At 43.0% G+C, this 19,739-nt stretch overlaps 1 protein-coding gene across 1 annotated transcript in view; it reads left to right on the top strand.

Annotated features, from left to right (window-relative positions):
• The window catches only part of SPATA31F3 (SPATA31 subfamily F member 3), a 167,675-nt gene extending 153,038 nt beyond the window's left edge, over positions 1-14,637 (top strand). Inside the window, 5 exon segments of the mRNA XM_073228019.1 lie at positions 1,041-5,190; positions 5,656-5,701; positions 6,220-6,288; positions 7,273-7,377; positions 11,003-14,637. Coding sequence (XP_073084120.1) covers positions 5,047-5,190; positions 5,656-5,701; positions 6,220-6,288; positions 7,273-7,377; positions 11,003-11,460 — 822 coding nt within the window. The 5' untranslated portion in view covers positions 1,041-5,046 and the 3' untranslated portion in view covers positions 11,461-14,637.
• Positions 14,638-19,739: the final 5,102 nt, after the last annotated feature.

Raw genomic sequence — 19,739 nt, forward strand, 5'->3', positions numbered from 1 at the left:
GACCCAGGAGAGCTGGTGTAGTTCCAGTCTGGGCATAGAAAACTAATATTCCAGCTGGCTAACAGTCAGGCTGAGAGAGCAAATTCTCCCTTATCCCTTTGTTCTTAGCCTTTTGTTCTATTTAGGCCTCAAAAGGATTGGATGAGGCCCACCCACACTGAGGAGAGCAATCTGCTTTACTTAGTCTACATATTCAAATGTTAATCTCAGAATAATGTTTAACCAAATATCTGGGCACCTCATGTCCCAGTTAAGTTGACTCATAAAATTAACAAACACTGTCTTCAACTTTTTTATTCTTTTTCAAAATCGATTTTATAAGAATATAGTACTTTATCCTCCATTTACCCCATGGTCCCAAGCACATAGGCTGGTGAAAATCATGTCTGGACTTGCCTCACCTTATCTCTAAACATTCCGCTCTGCCACTATAAAAGGCACAATGCTGTGCACCACAAGGCTGCTATCTCTCTGGGGGCAGCCATTTTCTCTTTCAGGTAATAAAATCTCTTGCATGGGCCCATGTCTCCTGAGTCGTTCTGGGGTAAGGAGGGTCACGGTGAGATACTCTTTCAGATTTTGCTATTCAAAGGTTTTTGAACTACCATATAAATCTTAGAATCAGATTATCAATTTTTACAAGAGCCTGTCAGGATTGTATTGAATCTGTAGATCAGTTTGGGAAGAAATGACATCTTAGCAATATTAGGTCTTCTTACCCATGAACAAGGTATATCTCTCCATTTATGAGGTCTTTAAATTTCCTCAGAAGTATTTTATAGTTCTGTCACATCTTCTAGTAGATTTATTCCTTAATATATGATATTTTTGGTGCTATTGTAAATGGGTGTTTTTGAAAATTTCAATTACTGATTGTTGCAAGTACATAAAACTCCAGTTGATTTTTGCACATTGATCTTGTTTCCTTCAGTCTTCTTTTCATGTATTAGTTCTAGTAGCTTTTAACAGATTCCATATGTTGTCTATATAAATGATAATATTATTTTCAAGTTAAGGCAGTTTTACTTCTTCTTTTTCAGTATGGATGCCTTTTATTTCTTTCCTTACCTGACTAAACTGGCCAGAACCTCCAGTGCAACACTGAAAATAACTGAGAGTCAACCTCGTTGCCTCGTTCCTTATCTTGAAGCACAAAGCATTCAGTATTTCGCTGTTAGTATGTAAGTCGTTTGTAGATGTCCTTTATCAGTCTGTGGAAGTGCCTTTCTATTTCAAGCTTGCTAACAGTTTTTATGAGGGATGGATGTCAACTACTTTTCCTGCATGTATTGAGATAATCACATGGCTTTCCTTTTTAATTTATTAACATGGTGAATTTCAATGATTGATTTTTGAGTTATTAAACCAACCCTGCATTCCTAGGATAAAGTATCTTGGTCCTAATATAAAAAGAAAAAACTTTTACTCCCATTGTAACTCCCATTAATCATATATATTCATAGCCTAGGGGAGGAGGACACCAAACATCATGCAGGGCCACACTGGGTCAGGTTAATGGGACATAGAACTGTTGCAGCAGCAGAGAGGAGGGGCGACAGCAGCTGCAGGAATAGATCTAAATATCTGTAGATACAGAGATACAGATATACACATATATCTAATTATGTTGTATACATTAAACTAACACAATGCTATGTATCAACTGTCTCAATAAATTGGCAGGGAAAAGGACTTATCAGTTGCTCCCAAATATATATCCCAGAACCCAGTGCTTTATTGGTTGAGGATTTTTTTTTATCCTTAATATATAGATTGCCAGACCCTGACCCTAGGGATTCAGATTCATTAAGTCTGAGGGGATGCCAGGAAATCTATATTTTTGCAAGCCTCACAGTAATTCTTATGTAAGGGCAGGATTGAGAGCCAGTGGAGCAGATGGCCTTTTAAAGTTTCTGTCCAGAGTATCCACAGGACTAGGAGCATTGGGAGGGTAGATGCTGCCCTCTAGTGCCTCTGGCTGCTTACTACTCCTGCATAGTGTAGTAAGCCACTGCATGAGCGCTGGTGATCTTGTGGCCTGACACTACCCTGGGGCTTCCTGTCCATCTCCTTGGAAATCTTAGCTCTTGAGCATTAATAAAAATACTCATGTATAAATATGTTGCTGCTGAATAACAGCAACCATGCTTCTCTGTCCCCAGCACCTTGGCACATCTAATGTTCAGTAATATAGCCTGAGAATGACACACAGCAAAACTCCTTTGTAAGGCTTGTATGGAGGGACAAACTCATACGGTATCATGTATGTCAGGATTTTTATTTAAAGGGGTATGATATGACCCATGGTACATACAATAACTGTGAAGGTTCCTGAAGAAATTCTATTTCAGCAATTGTGGTGCTGTAGCATTGGAATGGAAGCAGGGTCTGGCTTTAGAAAAGTTTCTAGAAACAAATGAATATAAATCCTTTATAATTGTGTAGCCCTTTAGAGTCCCCAGAGGCTTTCCATATATTTCACCTCCTTGTCTGGGTTCCCTGTAAAACGTGAGGCAGGAAGGGCAAATGTGAAGATCCATACCCACATCATGAAAAATGACAGTGTGTTCATTACGTGAATGTGCCCTTGTTTAGGATGATGCCACCGTCCTGTCAATGTGATGCCACACAAGCAATGGTGCTCCATCAGTGAGTACCAAATCAATAAATAAACTGATATATAAACCTGTACGCCAGGCCTACTCTGCAAAAACATTAAGATTGTCTTTGACTCTTAACTCCTCAGCTCTGAGACACAGGAGCAAGGGCTGGGTGAGTTGCTGGAGAGGAGTTTGTAGCAAATTGTTGTAATGGCTTAGTGGGATGACAGTGGCTGTGGGTTACCTGTAAGGTAAATAGTGCACTGGTAAATAGTGCAGCATGTTCAAAGTTTGCAGAATTTGATGGTTTTGCCTGGCTAGAGGTCAGGCTAATGGGAGACTGAGAACTATTTCAGCAGCCCAGAGGGCAGCAGCAACTTCAGGAAGCAACAACTGTTTGGGTAGGATACAGTGTTCTGTCCACCTCATCTTCATCCCATCCTAGGGTTCTGGGCTTGGCTGAATGCACAGCACCTGACATTGGACCTGTGAGACTGATAGCAGCTTATTAGTCATATATTTTTATAGCCTAGGGGAGGAGGACACCAAACATCATGCAGGGCCACACTGGGTCAGGTTAATGGGAGACAGAACTGTTGCAGCAGCAGAGGAGGGGCAACAGCAACTGCAGGAAGCAGGAGCAGGTGGGGGAGGAATACTCAAAGTAATGAAAGAGTCCATCTATTTTGTAAATATCTTGACCTACTACTAAAAAGCTGGTGTAGCTTCTTTTTAATTGACTTTTGTTAACCTGTCGTTCAGTGCTCTTTGGTTGAAAAAGTCTTCTTGTTCCTGTATAATGGAATTTTCAAGTTCAGGAAAGATGTTGAAATGGCTCAAACTCATCCCATTTTCAGAGTGAGACTCTTAAATTATCTTAAATGTAAGGATCTATTTTGTTTTTATTTTGGTTCTGTAGAAAAAGGACATTTAAGGAAAACATTCAGTAATCCATTTTTTAGTCAAATCATTTTCAAAGTATTCTTCCTTATAGCTGGTAAAAAAAAATGGCTCATGCTAATGATAGGGTTTTATTTTGCCTTTTGTTTTTTAAATTGTCATAAAATATGCTTAACATAAAATTTACTATTTTAACCATTTTAACTGTAAATTTCAGTGACATTAATTACATTCAGAGTTGTGCAACCATCACCACTATCCATTTTCAGAACTTTTTCATCATCCTAAACAAACTTTGTACCCACTAAATAATAACTCCTTATGCCCGTCTTCCTCAACCCCTAGTAAGATTGGTTCTTGTTTTATGTGAATTGGTCTTGTCTTTGAAAGTAGATTTTTAAATGTCTTGAGCGCAGGCAGGTAATAAATGTTTTCATATCTTTGACACAGGTTAGCAGTGAGCACAGATTGAGAGCTTATTCACCTGTTCAGTGTTAGACTGGATGCTGGAGGAAGGATCAAATAGCACTTCAGAGTTTTTGAGCCTAAGAACTTGGGGCATGGGACTTCTTAAGGAAATTCAGAAATCTCAGAATGTCAATAGGGTCCGTGAAGTTAACATTAATATGTGAATCAGTTGGCCCAAGAATGGTGGGTACTGAAGTTAAACAGGAAAAATCTTGCCCTGCCTAAAGGTATTTAGATTCAGATTTCAAAACACACTCAATCAAACATCCCAACCATGGTGAATTCAACCAAATAGCCACAAGTTTGTAGTCCATAACCAAAGCCTTTCCAAAACCTCATCTCTGTAAATAGGCAGGACTGTACAGGCTGTTCTGTGAAATCAAGCTCCAGAAACTAGCCTCCATGGAAGACAGGGTTTACAGTCTCTTCCCACCCATCTCAAGCTTGACTACAGACTTGGAGTAGTCCTTTAACTCTCAAAAAGCTATTTGAGGACAGCAACTATGTCCTTTCCTTGCCATATCAGACATGGTCCTCTTCGTAAATCACTCTATACTGACCACCTATTGCCTGTGACATCAAACCCTCACTTTCCAAGACTTAACAAGACAATGCTTGCCCTATGCTCATATATGTTTTTTAATTATCTTCCCAGTACAGATGATGTATTTGGAGTTCCTCTGACCTATCTACTACCTCTCCTTAGGGCATTAGTTATCTGGGGATAGATGCTAGACTAATGTCTTAAGGGGAGAGCTGAGCCATCAGGTTATAAGGACTAGAGAGAGCTTGAAAGAGTGTATGCTGCCTGTGATCATCACACTTTTAGGCCCAGGTTCTACAACCATATAGACAACCATATAACCCCATCTGAACACCGAACCTCATGAGCTTCTACTGGACAGATAAAGGTCTGTGATGCTGTGTATGCCTTGTGAAACAGGAGGGCTTTGTGATGCAGTCTGGTGATCTGGTTCCATCCTCTGTGAGGCAGAAATGACAAGGTCTGGAATTTGGAGGCATTAGGTTTCAAGACCCTGAAAGCCTAGGGAGAGGGATGGCTAGTGAGGTTTAGATTATGTTGAGCCCTATCTTTGTTCTATGGGATACTGTATATCCCTTATACACGTATGGCTCCATCATCATTATTGCATTAATTATTTGGCAAGTTAAAAAGAACCTGCAAGAATTAATGCTGGGACCTAACAGGAGCTGTTGCCGCGTAGGCAATGACCATTACTGAACCAGTTATCCCCTCACTTTCTCTTGTTATTCTTATGCCCCACTTTCTTATGGGCATTTCCTCATTGGGCCCCAGAAGAGCTCCAAATTTGGGTGATTCACCTTTTGGTATACATTCAGGGCCTTGGATGGCTAATGTCCTTTGGCTACTAGGTTACCCATCCTTTAATCTGTTTCCCTTTTTCTCCTGCCTACTTCTGATCTCCCCACAGAACTTGTTTATGGAATGGGTGGGGTATAGAGTATGAAAGAGCCTAAAAGTGAGTCAGAAATAAGAGAAAGGAAATGATAAGGTGAAAAGGTAGAATAGGAAAAGAAAGATAGGAGAATGTATAAAATTGGAATACAGAAAAGGTTTGGGAAATATTTGCAGGTTTTGTCTCATTTTAGACATGAAGATAAAATGGTTTCCTAGCTTCACACCCTTAACTTTTTTGTCTTTAAGCATCACTGGAGAGTCAAATAAAGAGCTAAAGATAGAACATCAAGAGGTAAAGTCCCAGTCTCTGTTCTGACTCCCCTCCGTGGTAGGCGAGGTGCCCATGGATCTGTCCCTCTAGCCCCAGTGCCAGGAGCCAGGTGCTCTAACTACGAAGGCACCAATTCCTCAAGTTGATAAATTCTACCAGAAGACTTTCTTGGGTGGGAAATCAGAGCCTGGGAATGTTCCAAAATTATCCATCTTACCCCAGGATTGAGAAATTAGGAAGTAGGACAGAAGTCCTTACCTGTGTCATTTACTAGCTTTATGACCCTGTGGAAGTTACTTCATTTCTTGGTTATCCATGAAATGGGCATCTGCTGATCCCACCTCACTCAGTGTGGTTGTAATAATCAAGGGAGATCAGGTCCAGGACATCCCCTCATCACTGGTTAAACTGTACACAGACATGCCTTAGAGCACTGACTGGGGGTTTACAGTATCCTCTCAACCAAAGGCCTTCAGCTTCCTGCAGGATGTCCCCGAATCCTCCCCCGTTCCATGTAACACCGTCTCCTGGTTTCTCAGCTAAGAGACTTCCCCAGGAGGAGGCTGAGAAGCCGTGGGAGCTGCTCTCTATCATGAAAAGGTGATCACGTGCTCTTCATAGTCTCCAGCTCCCGGCCTGGCCTGTGATGATTCTCTGCCTGGCCAGGGCAGGGATGAGGAGAGGGACAGTGTCTAAGAGGGAACCAGGCACAGTGGAGGCTGGAGGGCTGGCTGAGAGGGCTGGCTGAGAGGGGAATCATATGTCTCAGAAGGGGGGAGTCTCTCAGTTCTGCTCTGGGCGAGGCTCACCATGATCCTGGAATTCAGGATGTGACTACTGGGCAATTCATAAAAGACTCTACATGGGTTTGCACTCAGCCATAAGAAAAGTTACCAGTCAAGAGAATGGATAAATGAGTGCATGAAAAAGTAATCATTCTCTCTACATATTCTCTCTACAACTGTGCCCTTTCAAGGGCAGACCCCTCAGAGTCTAGCTGGACCTGCTGACATTACCTCCTCTGGTTCTGCCTTCGGGAAGGTCAGTTCCAGGGATGGCCCTCAGACAAGAATCTGTCATCTTATCCTCTTCTTATGATCTCTAGAGAGTGGGATTGGCTCCCAAGAGACATTGTGTGCACCCTATAGTCCCCAGAATGCAGAGCTCCCATAAGGACCTCATTTTCCACAGGTTGGAAATACCGAATGGCAGGCTGGAACTCTCTTAGGCCCAAATAAGACTGACTCCAGGTTCTACCTGGTGATACCATATCAGCTAAACATTGGTTCCCCCAAAGCCTTGTTCCCTTCTCCTAGTTCAGCTTCTCAACACAAGTCAGCAGAAAACTCATCCCACTTCCCAGTCTCTTATGCCCTGTGCTCCCATCAGTTGTCAGAGACTTTGCCCAACAAGCCCAGAACGTCAGCCCAGCCCACCCTAACTTGCTGAATGTTTCTGGAGAAAAGCAGTAGCACAGACAACCTGGAAATATAGAACCCAGGCTTTACAGGACTAGGGAAGAACAGGGCCAATTTCCATACTTTCAAGGAGGAAGATGTCACTCCAAGTGGTTACCATGTCTCCCTTCCCAGCCAGGGTGGCCCCTCAAGAGGGAAGTGTGTGGCAGCTTCTGTGTGCAGATCCCTCCTGCCCCATCTGCAGTGCTGTAGATCTGGAGATTCAGCAGTTGCTGGTGGGTGAGAGCACTCTGATCTCCCCCACCTCATTGGGTCCATCACAGACCTCCTCTTGCCTAGAGATTTTGTCCATGTCTAATCTCTTTTTGGAGCAGATTCAGGGTTCCCTGCAATCCAAAGAGCTTTCACATGCATCTGCAAACCCCACAAAGTCACAACTAATGAATTAGAAATCCTTAATCCAGTCAGCTTCCCAGTCAACTGGTACAATCAGCATCCAAGATTATGAGACTGAACATATCCAACTAAAGCAGAGATTTCAAGTACCAGATGTGTCCTGGGATGCAAGAGCTCTGTCTTCTTCAAGCCTTGAGGAACCTAGGATTCCTGTGAACCAGCAGGACAAGAAGAGCAACTGTGAATGTGTCCTGGAGAAAAAAGGTCAGCAGACCATGAATACCTAATTCTCTCTGTTTTCCTGAACCCAGAACTCAGAAACCTTAAACACCCTATGGCCTTGCATATTCCTATGTCCCAAAAGTCCTGAGGTATCTTTAAAAGCATGTATATAAATGCATAAATTTCTACACCTGCGGGCTCCCAAGATCTGTGGAAGTGTTTCAATGCACCTTATACTGCCACCAAAATTTTTCAAGCCCAGAAGAAAGAACAACCATTTCTATCACCATGCATGTTACCTCAAATGCCTCTGTTGAAAACATGGGCTTTTGTCTCCATGACCTGGAATTCATGGGAAGACAGCCAGTCTGCTCAAACACTGGATTTTGAAGGATACCCTATGAACCCACAGTAAGTATCACTGCAAGAAAATCCCAAACTCCATGGGTCTGGCTCTACCTACCCTCTACCACCTTTCAGTTTCTAAGTGGCCCCTGTCCACTGTCTGGGGGATCCGTCAAGGCCTCAGTGTGTTATCTGCAGCAGAAACATGGCTACCTTTCTATGGCTCCTCGTTTTTGCACAATAAGTCCCTGGTCTACCCCCTGGAGATCTCTCCACAAAAGGGGGGCCTAGTCCCTTTTTCTTCAGTCCCTTAATCTCCATACTGTCTTAAGATTTCATCCACTTCAGTTAGCCCCACCTTCTTCCCACATTCCCACATTTGGGCATCTCCATCTGACAATCAACAAGCCCATAGCAATGTCCCGTTTCCAGCTCTGGCCAAGTGTAAAGCCTTGGCGTGGCACCAGCTGCAAAGGCAGCTCCCACTTCAGTGGGATTTGCCAACTGTTTCCCAGAGATATCTCTGTAGAAGCACAGACCATACAATATAAGCCCTGAGACATATTGTAGCCTGCCCCCTGAGACCCATGGACTTACCTGTTTGGGGAAGCCCATTTCAGTTTTCAAGAAAGAGTTTTCTTGGAGCTTGTCCGGAGCTGCTGGAGTTGTGCCTTAGCAGGTTGATTCACCATTGCTACGGTCTGTGCCAGATGATCTGTCAGACCAACCAGTTGCTCTTGTCCCCTCCTGACCAGCAGCCTCTGCCCTGGAGCAGCACACTGACCAATGTGAATGTTAAATGACCTGCAGGTCTAGAGGCCAGTGGGGATAGTGACCTGTTCTGATCCACTGTGGCAGCTCGCCTAGACCAAGGCAGTGTTGCAGAGCCAAATTGATGTGGGAATATCTGCTACGGCATTGTCTTCCCAGCAAATGTAGGAAGATCTGCTATGTCATTGTCCTTGCCCAAACATGTAGCTGTTGGAACTGCAAATCCCTGGGTCTGCAGCATTTTAGTGGCCTTGGCAGCAATTCAGTTTCCCTTGCACCCCAGAAAATAAGCTCCTACACATGAGGCAGCATTCAAGCCCTACATGGATCAGGAAATGACACCCTAAATACTGACAGCGCTTGACTAGTAGCAAGCCTCACTAGATGCTGTCACTGATGAGCTGATCAGCACCTGCCTGAGTGTCCTCCAAGGGAGCCATTTAAGAAACTGGAGACAACTTTTGGCCTTCTTGTCAGGGCTGCTTGCCCTTTATTATGTGGCTCTCTCTAAGGCCATGGCCCCAGCAATCACTAGCCAGTCTGCAATCACACAGATGATTCCTGCACCTGTTGGGGGTCCAGTCTTATCTAAATAGCAATGTAGAAGTCCTGGGGCAGGCGTTACAGATGCCAATGAGACTTCTGCAGACAGTGCACAAGTATTCCAAACTAAAGAACAGGTAAATGGAGATGGTGACTCTAGAAAGCCAGACAGATCCTGTTAGTCCTGACCACTCTCAAGCCACCCATCTTAGCCAAACTAAATTTATTTTTATTAAAATATTATTGATATACAGTCTTCTGGTGGTTTCACATATACAACACAGTGGTTCAACATTCACCCATATTATCAAGTTCTCACCCCCTCCATTGCAGTGACTGTCTATCAATGTAGTAAGATGTTATAGAGTCATTAATTGTATTCTCCGTGCTGTATTACTGTCCCTATGACGTATACCTATATTGTGATTACAAATTATTGTGCCCCTTAATCCTCTTCTCCCTTTCCCCTGACCTTCCCCAACTCCTCCCCTTTGATAACCACTAGTCCCTTCTCAGAGTCTACTGTTATTTAATTTCTTCTGTTTTGCTTTGGCCAAACTAAATTTTTACCTGAAAAAGAAATTCCTGGAGACAGATTTGGGAGGTCTCATAAAGACAAAGTAGTCCAGGCAATAAACTGTGGCTGTCCCAAGGAATATCTGCGCCTAGGAGTCTTTTAGGAGTCTAAACAATATACCAAGGGAAAACATTTCTCCAGGAACCTCCCATCCCCCCAGACATCTCATGTGCCCCAGAAAGGTTCACTTAAAGAAGAGCTTGCAATAAAACTAAGGTGGTGCAGCAGAACCAAAAGTAACCTGGTTCCAGAACAGTCCTCATGGTTCTACCCACTAGACCTCTGATATCTCACAGCCTAGTAGGGACATGATAGAGGCCCAGGCGTTTGTATTCAGCTGAAGAGGTCCAGCCTGGAGGACCTCTGCACCTCTTAACCCCAGGCCTCTACAAGGGTGAGGATAACTCTCTACCTACCCCAGCAGAGAAAACAGAGGACTCAGGAAAACTCAAAGCAGCAGAGAATGACCGAGAATAGTAGCATTGAGGCTGTCCCCAACCAGAGAGAACATAAACTCTGCTAAAGTTCAGGAGCTAGTAGGGGCACTCTAAGTAGAACCCCCAGAGCCCTTGATTTCCCAAATGTATCTCCAGAATCTTTCTCAGGCAGAATTTTAGTTTGGCCAAAATTGTTTCCTTGAGTGAGTTGGGACCAGAAGGATCTAAGGCTATAGAGCCATCCTCTCAGCTTACTGCTCCCTGTCAGCACCGTCACCAGCTTCTTCTTCACCTGGATTTCCTAGAGCATCCTTCAGGATTCCTGAGGGCAAAAGGCCCAGATAAGAATGGTCTTCAAGGCTGTTAGAGCAAGCTGAATGACGTTACCCACGATTCCTGAGAATGCCAAAAGTGAAGTGTTCAGGGCTTAAAGGGCCAGACATTACAGGGCAACTTATGGGGCCATCATTTGGTAGGCCAAATTTTGTTAAGTCCAGTATTTGAAGAGGTCACATTTTTCAGATTCACATTTTATGGAGCCAAAATTTGTAGGGCCATGAGCTACAGAACCTGGTAAAGGTAGCCCATACTCACCAGAGCCCTACCCTTTCAGAAGCTGCAGAAGCTGGCTTGGGAAATGAGATGAAGCACTTTCCACGCTGAATTAATCCCAAGGTGAAAGGTCAAAGGCATAAGGAACCCATTCTTCTGTCTAAAGATGAGACAGTGGCCAAAACCACAACAAAAAAGGCTGAGAGGTGGCCACAGCCTGTCAAAGACCTTGTGAGGGCAGCTAAGTTGGAAAAGAAAACAGAGGAGGAGGGCATGACCTTCTTTGATGCCCCCCCAGTCCCTAGACAGCAACATTCCCTTCAGTCCAGACACTCCTGGTTCCTGTGCCTTTCCTGCAATGGCTGCAAGCACTGTCCTCAGTTGATTTGTACCACTCAAACAGAAAATCCATCTCAGGCCACAGCTCTTACCTTAGCAGAAGGCACATGTCTATTGAAGGAGCATATCCAGTCCAGGATAAAGGAGTTAGTAGGTTCCCAAACTTCTGCATCCCCCTGAAAAAGGCTGTCATCATCATTTCCATTGATGTGCAGATGAGGCAAGATCCCTCTTCAAATATACTCTGTACCTTTAACCAAAGAACCACCTGTTTGTGCTTCCTTATTTTCAAATTGATATGTGATAGAGTAGAGGAGGCAAATAATACTTCCCATGGTACAGGAGCGTAAAGCCACACTTTGCTGGGTCAGCATTCCACACAACTCTTGCAGCCCCACCATCAACTGTTGATAAAGGGTCTTAAGCAGAGAAGGAAGGCCCTTGTCTGAGGTGTACTGAAGGTAAAAGTCAGGCTTGAATTTTATCATGGCTTCCTGTGGCATCCTTGGGCCTAGAGAAGCAGTGTGGGCATGGTGATAGTACAGATAGTGGCCAGGAATCCAGTGCATTTTTGACCCACAGGTACAATTAACCAGCAACTACTATATATGCCCACAATCTGGAGGGAAGGACTTTGGGGGAGTGTCACAGTACTCCATCCTTGAGGAAATGCTTCTATGTTTATCAAAAGTACACAGATAAATTTGACAGATGCCAAAAGCAAGCAATAGAATCTCTCCTTCCTATGTGCCCTATTGTTATTGATTAGATCTGAAAGGGGTAACCCATCTAGAAGCCTGCTGTAGGCCTGTTGCCTGTTTGACCCCCATTGCCTTTCAGCTGCATGGTATAAATGCCTCCTAGAATGATGATCAGTTGATAGGAAGGTCCTGCAAAGGGTCATAATAAAAGTGATTTTGAGCTGAGTCTTGTATTCAACAATTCAAATATTCATGTACTTACTGTGTGCCAGGTACTATGCCAGACACTAAGGACACAACAGTTAACAACACACAGGCCTTTCTCCATAGAACTCATGGAATCATGGAATAGACAGTCAAAAAAAATTACTAAAAACAATGTGAAAACAGCTGGTTAGAGGAAGTAGGTGAAAGTACATAAAAGGGCACAAAAGCTAATTTGGGAGGATGTTCAAATTAAACAGGTGATATGAAGATTGAATTTCAAAGGATGAGCAGAAGGTAGCTGGGAAGGAGGTTGGGGCTAGACAGGCTTCCCCAGAACAAGCGGTACATGAGCAAAGGTGTGGTGTCAAACAAATGGGCATACCATGTCAGAGAGCAGTGACTTCATGGTGAGTAACTGTAATAATCAAAAAAGAGTGTTAAAATGTTTAAGGCATCAGATTGAGGTTGTCAAAGTAGAGAATAGATGGCATTGATGCATCCATTTTTTCAACTAATATTGAGTTGGCAACTATATGCCAAGCACTTGTATAAGCATTAACCCAATGAGCTTCCACTGGTGGTGTGTCAGGGAAAGAAAGAAAAAAAGCATAAGTAAAAAATAAACTATGTAGAACGTGACCAAATATATGCAAAAAATCAGGGTAAGAGATCTGTGGAATACTAGGTGGGGTGCAGTTTTAAATAGGAAATTCAGGCAGGTCTTACTAAGAAATTAACATGTGACCATACACTAGAGGGAGATGGTCTAGTCTATGGATAACTCAGAGCATTCCAGACAGAGATTAGAGGTAATGCAGAAGTTGGAGGCTGGGGCATGTCTAGCCTATTCCAAGCAACAAGAACAGTAAGCCTAAAGTAGAGTAATCAGGGGAGAAAGTAGTAAAGAATAAGGTCAGAGAAGTAAAGAGGCCACATGGGGCAAGGCCTAGAAGGTCATTGCAAAGACATTGACTCTTAACTCTGGGTAAATGGGGGAGGGGAGCTCTTGGAGGGTCTGCTTAGATCTGACATATTTTAAAAGGATGACTTAGGCTGTGGTGCTAATAATACAGTACAGACTTCAGTAGAAGCAGGGAGATTAGTTATGAGGTAACTCTAGTAATGGTAGAACAGAGGGGATTAGAAGTGTTTAGTTACTGGATTCAATTTGAAGATAAAGACAGCAGGATTTACTACTAGATTGGATGTGGATGTGGACAGAAAAAACAAGTTGAAGATGACACCAGTGTTTTTGGCTGAAACAACTGTCAAGATGGAGTTGCCATTAACAGAACTGAGAAATACTGAATGTTGTAGAGTGGTATTTGTGATTGGGTGGCCCGGGGTTGGGGTGTAATGAGGAGTTCACTTTGGTAGTTAGAGATGGATATTGGACATTCAAATGTATATGTTGGTTAGGTGATTTGGGCATATGACCCTGGAGTTCAGGAAGTGCCCAGGCTTTAGGCATACAGATAGATAGCTAGATAAATAGATATACATAGAAGATAGATGATTATTATAAAGAGATGGGAAGATGGAAGATAGGTAGATCAATGTATTTAAACCTGTGAACAGTAAGACTGGGGCTGGGGAGGTAGATAAATTATTATAGCAGTGTGATTACAGATGTGGTGTATGGGGTCCTGCCACAAGAAGTGCTCAGTCAAGAAAGAGTACCATAGGGTCATATAAAAGGGTCACAATAAAAATGAAAGGTGTCTTGGGGAGAGAGATTAAAGACGGCAGTATGAGAGGTGAGAGAGAGGCTTCTTCCCTAAACCACATATAATACAAAAATATAATTAATACAACTAATCCTCAAAGAGCAACAGGGAAGAAGGCTGTGCCAGACTGCATACACCTGGAGAAAAGAACAAATCTCATGAAACAGTGTAAAGTACCAAAGCCATGATCTGGTGGGACCCAAGCCCTTCCACCACACCAGCTTACTGGTGGGAGGAAGAGAAACGGAGTGGGGAGGGAATGGAGGCCTAGGACTGCTGAATACCCAGCCCTGGAGATCTGCTCTGGAAGCACAAACCTCCATTGCATGGCACTCTGGAGATTAGTGGGGTTAGAAAGCGAAGACAGATGGAATACTTGGAGAGACTGAGATTCCAGCCGCTTGTGGAAAATGGGGATCCACATCCAGCTGCTCTGGGACAAAACAAAGGTGGGCAGTCTGAGAGACTTCCTAATGGCAAGGGGGCTGCTAAAGGGGCAATGATTGCACAGAGCTTACTGCTCAGGAAAAAGGACAGGTGAACAAAATTGCCCAGGCGCACTCTGCCCAGCAGATTAGGAACATTCAGAAGCTTCAGGTGCTCCATCCCCCTGGCTGGCTAGGCAGCTCCAAGGCCCCCCACTGTGATATGCAGCCTGCTGTGCCTTCCTCCCAGCCAGCCTGCACAGGCTCGAAAACAGGCAGCCCCTGCCCTGCTATCAGGCCAGCCAGAGGGAAGCCCCACATACAGCAGCTACAAATGCAAAGCATAGAGGATTATACATGTGTGCTCAACCCACTGCTTCTGGCAGTGGAGACAGCCAAGAAGCAGGAAACAGCTCTTTCCTCCCCACAGGCACAAGCACCACACCCCTGAGACCCCCCCTCCCCCCCCACATGGCTCCAGGGGCTGAGCAGCTCCAGAGAAGAGAGCTTCTGGGCAGTAGAGGGCACCACATACAAATATGAAACATCAAAGGAACCTGGTACAAATAAAAATCCCACAAACACCAGAAAAAGGCTCAAGTGAAACTGAACCGATCAATCTTCCTGACAGAGATTTCAAAATAAAAATCATAAACATGCTCATGGAGGTACAGAAAAATACTCAAGAACTCAGGGAAGAAATCCAGATGGAGATTCAGTCATTATGGAATACAGTATCAGAAATGAAACATACAATAGAGGGATTTAAAAGCAGATTAGATAGAGTGGAGGAGATGGTAAATGGAATAGAAATTAGAGAAGGGAAATACAAAGAAACTGAGGCAAAGAGAGAAAAAAGGATCTCTAAGAATGAAATCATATTGAGAGAACTGTGTGACCAATCCAAACAGAACAATATTCGTATAGGGGTACCAGAAGAAGACGAGAGAAAAATGGATAGAAAGTGTCTTTGAGGAGGTAATTGCTGATTCCCACCCTCCCCACTTTTGTTCAACATAGTTCTGGAGGTCTTAGCCACAGCAATCATACCACAGAAATAAATGAAAGGCATCCAGACTGGTAAAGAAGTTAAACTGTCACTGTTTGCAGATGACATGATATTGTACCTAAAAAAAAAAAAAACATAAAAATTCCACTCCCAAACTACTAGAATATCTGAATTCAGCAAAGTTGCCAGATACAAAATTAATACACAAATTTGTTGCATTTCTATACACTAATGATGAACTAGCAGAAAGAGAAATCAGGAAAACAATTCCATTCACAATTGCATCAAAAAGAATAAAATACCTGGGAATAAACCTAACCAAAGAAGTAAAAGACCTATACCATGAAAACTACAGGACACTCATGAGAGAAATTAAAGAAGACACCAATAAATGAAAACATATCCCATGTTCATGGATAGGAAGAATTAATATTGTCAAAATGGCCATCCTGCCTAAAACAATCTACAGATTCAATGCAATCCCTATCAAAATACCAACAGAATTCTTCAATGAACTAGAGCAAATAGTTCTAAAATTCATATGGAACCACAAAAGACCCTGAATAGCCAAAGCAATCCTGAGAATGAAGAATAAAACTGGGGGGATTATGCTCCCTGACTTCAAGCTCTACCACAAAGCCACAGTAACCAAAACAATTTGGTACTGGCACAAGAACAGAGCCACAGACCAATGGAGACTAGAGAGCCCAGATGTAAACCCAGGCATATATGGTCAATTAATATATGATAAAGGAGTCATGGACATACAATGGGGAAATGACAGCCTCTTTAACAACTGGTGTTGGTAAAACTGGACAGCTACATGCAAGAGAATGAAACTGGTTTATTATCTAACCCCATACACAAAAGTAAACTCGAAATGGATAAAAGACCTGAATTTAAGTCATGAAACCATTAAACTCTTAGAAGACAACATAGGCAAAAATCTCCTGAATATAAATATGAGCAACTTCTTCCTGAATGCATCTTCTTGGGCAAGGAAAACAAAATAAAAAATGACCAAATGGGACTGTATCATGCTAAAAAGCTTCTGTGCAGCAAAGGACACCATCAGCAGAACAAAAGGCATCTACAGTATGGGAGAATATATTTGTAAATGACATATCCAACAAGAGGTTAACATCCAAAATATATAAAGAACTCATATGCCTCAACAACCACAAAGCAAATAACCCCATTAAAAAATGGTTGGAGGATATGAACAGACAATTCTCCAAAGAAGAAATTCAGATGGCCAACAGGCACATGAAAAGATGCTCCACATGACTAATCATCAGGGAAATGCAAATTAGAACCACACTGAGCTATCATCTCACACCAGTTAGGATGGACAGCATTGAAAAAACTAACAACCACAGATGCTGGCAAGAATGCAGAGAAAGGGGAACCCTCCTACACTGCTGGGGGGAATGTAAACTAATTCAAACTAATTCAGCCATTGTGGAAAGCAATATGGAGGTTCCTCAAAAAAACTCAAAATAGAAATACCATTTGACCCTGGAATTCCACTCTTAGGAATTTACCCAAAGAATACAAGTTCTCAGATTCAAAAAGACATGTGTACCCGTATGTTTATTGCAGTGCTATTTACAATAGCAAAGATATTGAAGTAAACTAAGTGTCCATCAGTAGATGAATGGATAAAGAAGATGTGGTGCATACACACAATGGAATATATTCAGCCACAGGAAAGAAACAAATCCTACCATTTGCAACAACATGGATGGAGCTGGAGGGTGTTATGCTCAGTGAAATAAGTCAGGCAAAGAAAGACGTGTACCAAGTGATTTCCCTCATTTGTGGAATATAATAATGAAACAAAACTGAAGGATAAAACAGCAGCCGACTCACAACCTCCAAGAAGTGACTAGTGGTTACCAAAGGGATTGGGTGGGGTAGGGTGGGTGGGGAGAGAGGGAGAAGGGGATTGAGGGCTATTATGATTAGTACACATGGTGTGGGATGGATCATGGGGAAGACAGTGTAGCACAGAGAAGACAAGTACTGACCCTTTGGCATCTTACTACACTGATGGACAGTGACTGCAGTAGGGTATGGGGTGGGGGTCTCGATAATATGTTGTAACCACATTGTTTTTCATGTGAAACCTTCATATAAGAGTGTATATCAATAATACAAAAAATTGTATGAAAAATGAAAGGCATCTTGCATGAAATGAAAGGTAATTAAAATATTTGAGTACTTACTATGTTCCAGGAACTATGCCAGACCCAGTAGTCACCCATACAGAGGCCTTGCCTCTGTGGAGCTCATGATCTCAGGGGGTATACAGTCTCATGCGCCCAAATTGCATAATCAAAATACACACTTGGATGTCTAATACTCATCTCAAAAGTGAACTCAATTATGTTTTCTTCCGACCACCACCCAACCACACATACAAAACCTACTCCAATTCAAGTATTTCCAATATCACAGTACCTCTTTTTTGCGAGTTGTTCAGGCCAAAAACATTGGTGTCACTCTCGACTTTTTTGTTTCTAACAGTACAGATCGAATCCCATCAGTAAATCCTAAACTCTACCTTCAAAATGAATCCAGAACATGACTTCTCACTCCCTCTGCCGTTACAGTTACTTCAGTATCATCATAACTAATCTTCCAGCTTCTTCCTGGAAAACCATACTTCCAACAATATATTCTCAACACAGAAGCCTGATAATGCTCAGGGAGGTTCCTAGTTGCAGATGATTGTTTGATTGATTGATGTAAAACCATGAGACCAGATCAAAGATCACCAAGGGAAAAAATGTAAATGAAGGAGAGATCCAAGGACTGGACTCTGGATCTCTTTAACATTAAGAACTTCAGAAGAAAAGGAGGAACTAGTAAGGAGAGGATATTGAGAAGCAGTAGCCAGTGAGGTAGGAGGAAAACCAGAAGGCTGTATATTGGAAGCCAAGAGAGGAAAATATTGCAAGGAAAAAGTTATCAACTGCATGAAAAGAAAAGTTGTGAGTCAGCCAAACAAATGCGGACTGAATTGACCATTAGGTTTAGCAACACAGAGGTCATTCATGGCCTTGAGAAGAGTAGACTAAAGTAAGTGATAGAGGCTAAGACATGACTGCAGTAGGTTTGAGAAAGAATGGAGAGCAATTGGTCATAGCTAGTGTACTTCATTCCTTCAATGAGGTTTGTTCCACAGAAGTTCAGAAAAACAAGCAAATAGCTGGAAGGGGGTGTGGGCCCACAGGGTTTTGTTTTGTTTTGTTTTTTAAGGTAGGAGGCATAGCATGTTGGATATTGATAGAAAAGACTCAGTCAAGAGGGATAAATTGATTATGCATTAAGGCAAAGGAGAACTACTGGAAAATGTGGTGATACAGTGGTGAGGGGATGGGAGTGAGTGCCTAAGTTAAGTGGTTGGCCTCAGAAAAAGCACAGACACTTTGCTTGTGGTAGAGAGAAGGTAGTATTAATGAGGTAAGACTATGTGTATCAATAGAAAAAAGATTTCTTTGTATGTAAGACAGTGTAGGCAAAGACCTACATGGGTGAATGAGAAGCTGGGAAGAAGGCCATGGCTAGGGGCTAGGGGGAAGTATGGAGAACCAGAGCCAGAAAGCAGGAGGTAGAGATAGATTTATGTGGCAAGTTTCTATTAAGGCTTAAGGAGTCAGTGGTCAACTAAAATTCTAGTTTTTTAGTTGACCACTAGGATCAACTAAATTTTATGCCTAGGTGGGCATAAGTGTGTTCTTGGAACATTGGAGAAGAGATCACAGATAAAGCTCTGATACATAGATTATGAGGAAGAAGATGGTGCTAGGGACACAAAGAGGGCAGGTGTGGCATCCTAGTGTTCAGAGACCAGGGATGTTTTGGGGTAGGAGGAGAGAACTGGGAAGCAGAAAGAAAAAGAGCCTGCCCTGAATGGATGGGATGGACCTCTGGGTTACCTCATATTTCTCAAAAGCTGGCACCTCTGCATTCCCACCTTTTGACCTACTGCAGAGGAGCCAAGAGCTGGAGGAAGAGCAGGAAGTGCTGTAGCTTCCTTGTGATGTGGTATGGGGGCTTGGGACACCCCTGCCCTGATTCCTAAGGATATGCAGGATGACTCACATCACATTAAACCAGGAGGTGGCGGAAGGACTCTCTTCGTCTGATACGACCCCAGCACTGTATGTCCACTGTTAGCAGGATGCAGAAAAGCCAGGATAGGAAGAAGCATAAATGTGTCCCTTCTCTGAATGGTTCTGTGCCTAAGGGATGGGGGCCCATCCCTGTTGTGGCCTCCAGAGCAAGGAGGCACAGGCACAGGCCTGCTGAACAAGCACCATCCAGGTGTTTTCCTAAAACATCCCCAAAGATCATAGGAGGTCTTGTGACAGGCACATCCTTC

This window comes from Manis javanica, chromosome 2 (genome assembly GCF_040802235.1).
Source record: "Manis javanica isolate MJ-LG chromosome 2, MJ_LKY, whole genome shotgun sequence".
Lineage (NCBI taxonomy): Eukaryota > Metazoa > Chordata > Mammalia > Pholidota > Manidae > Manis > Manis javanica.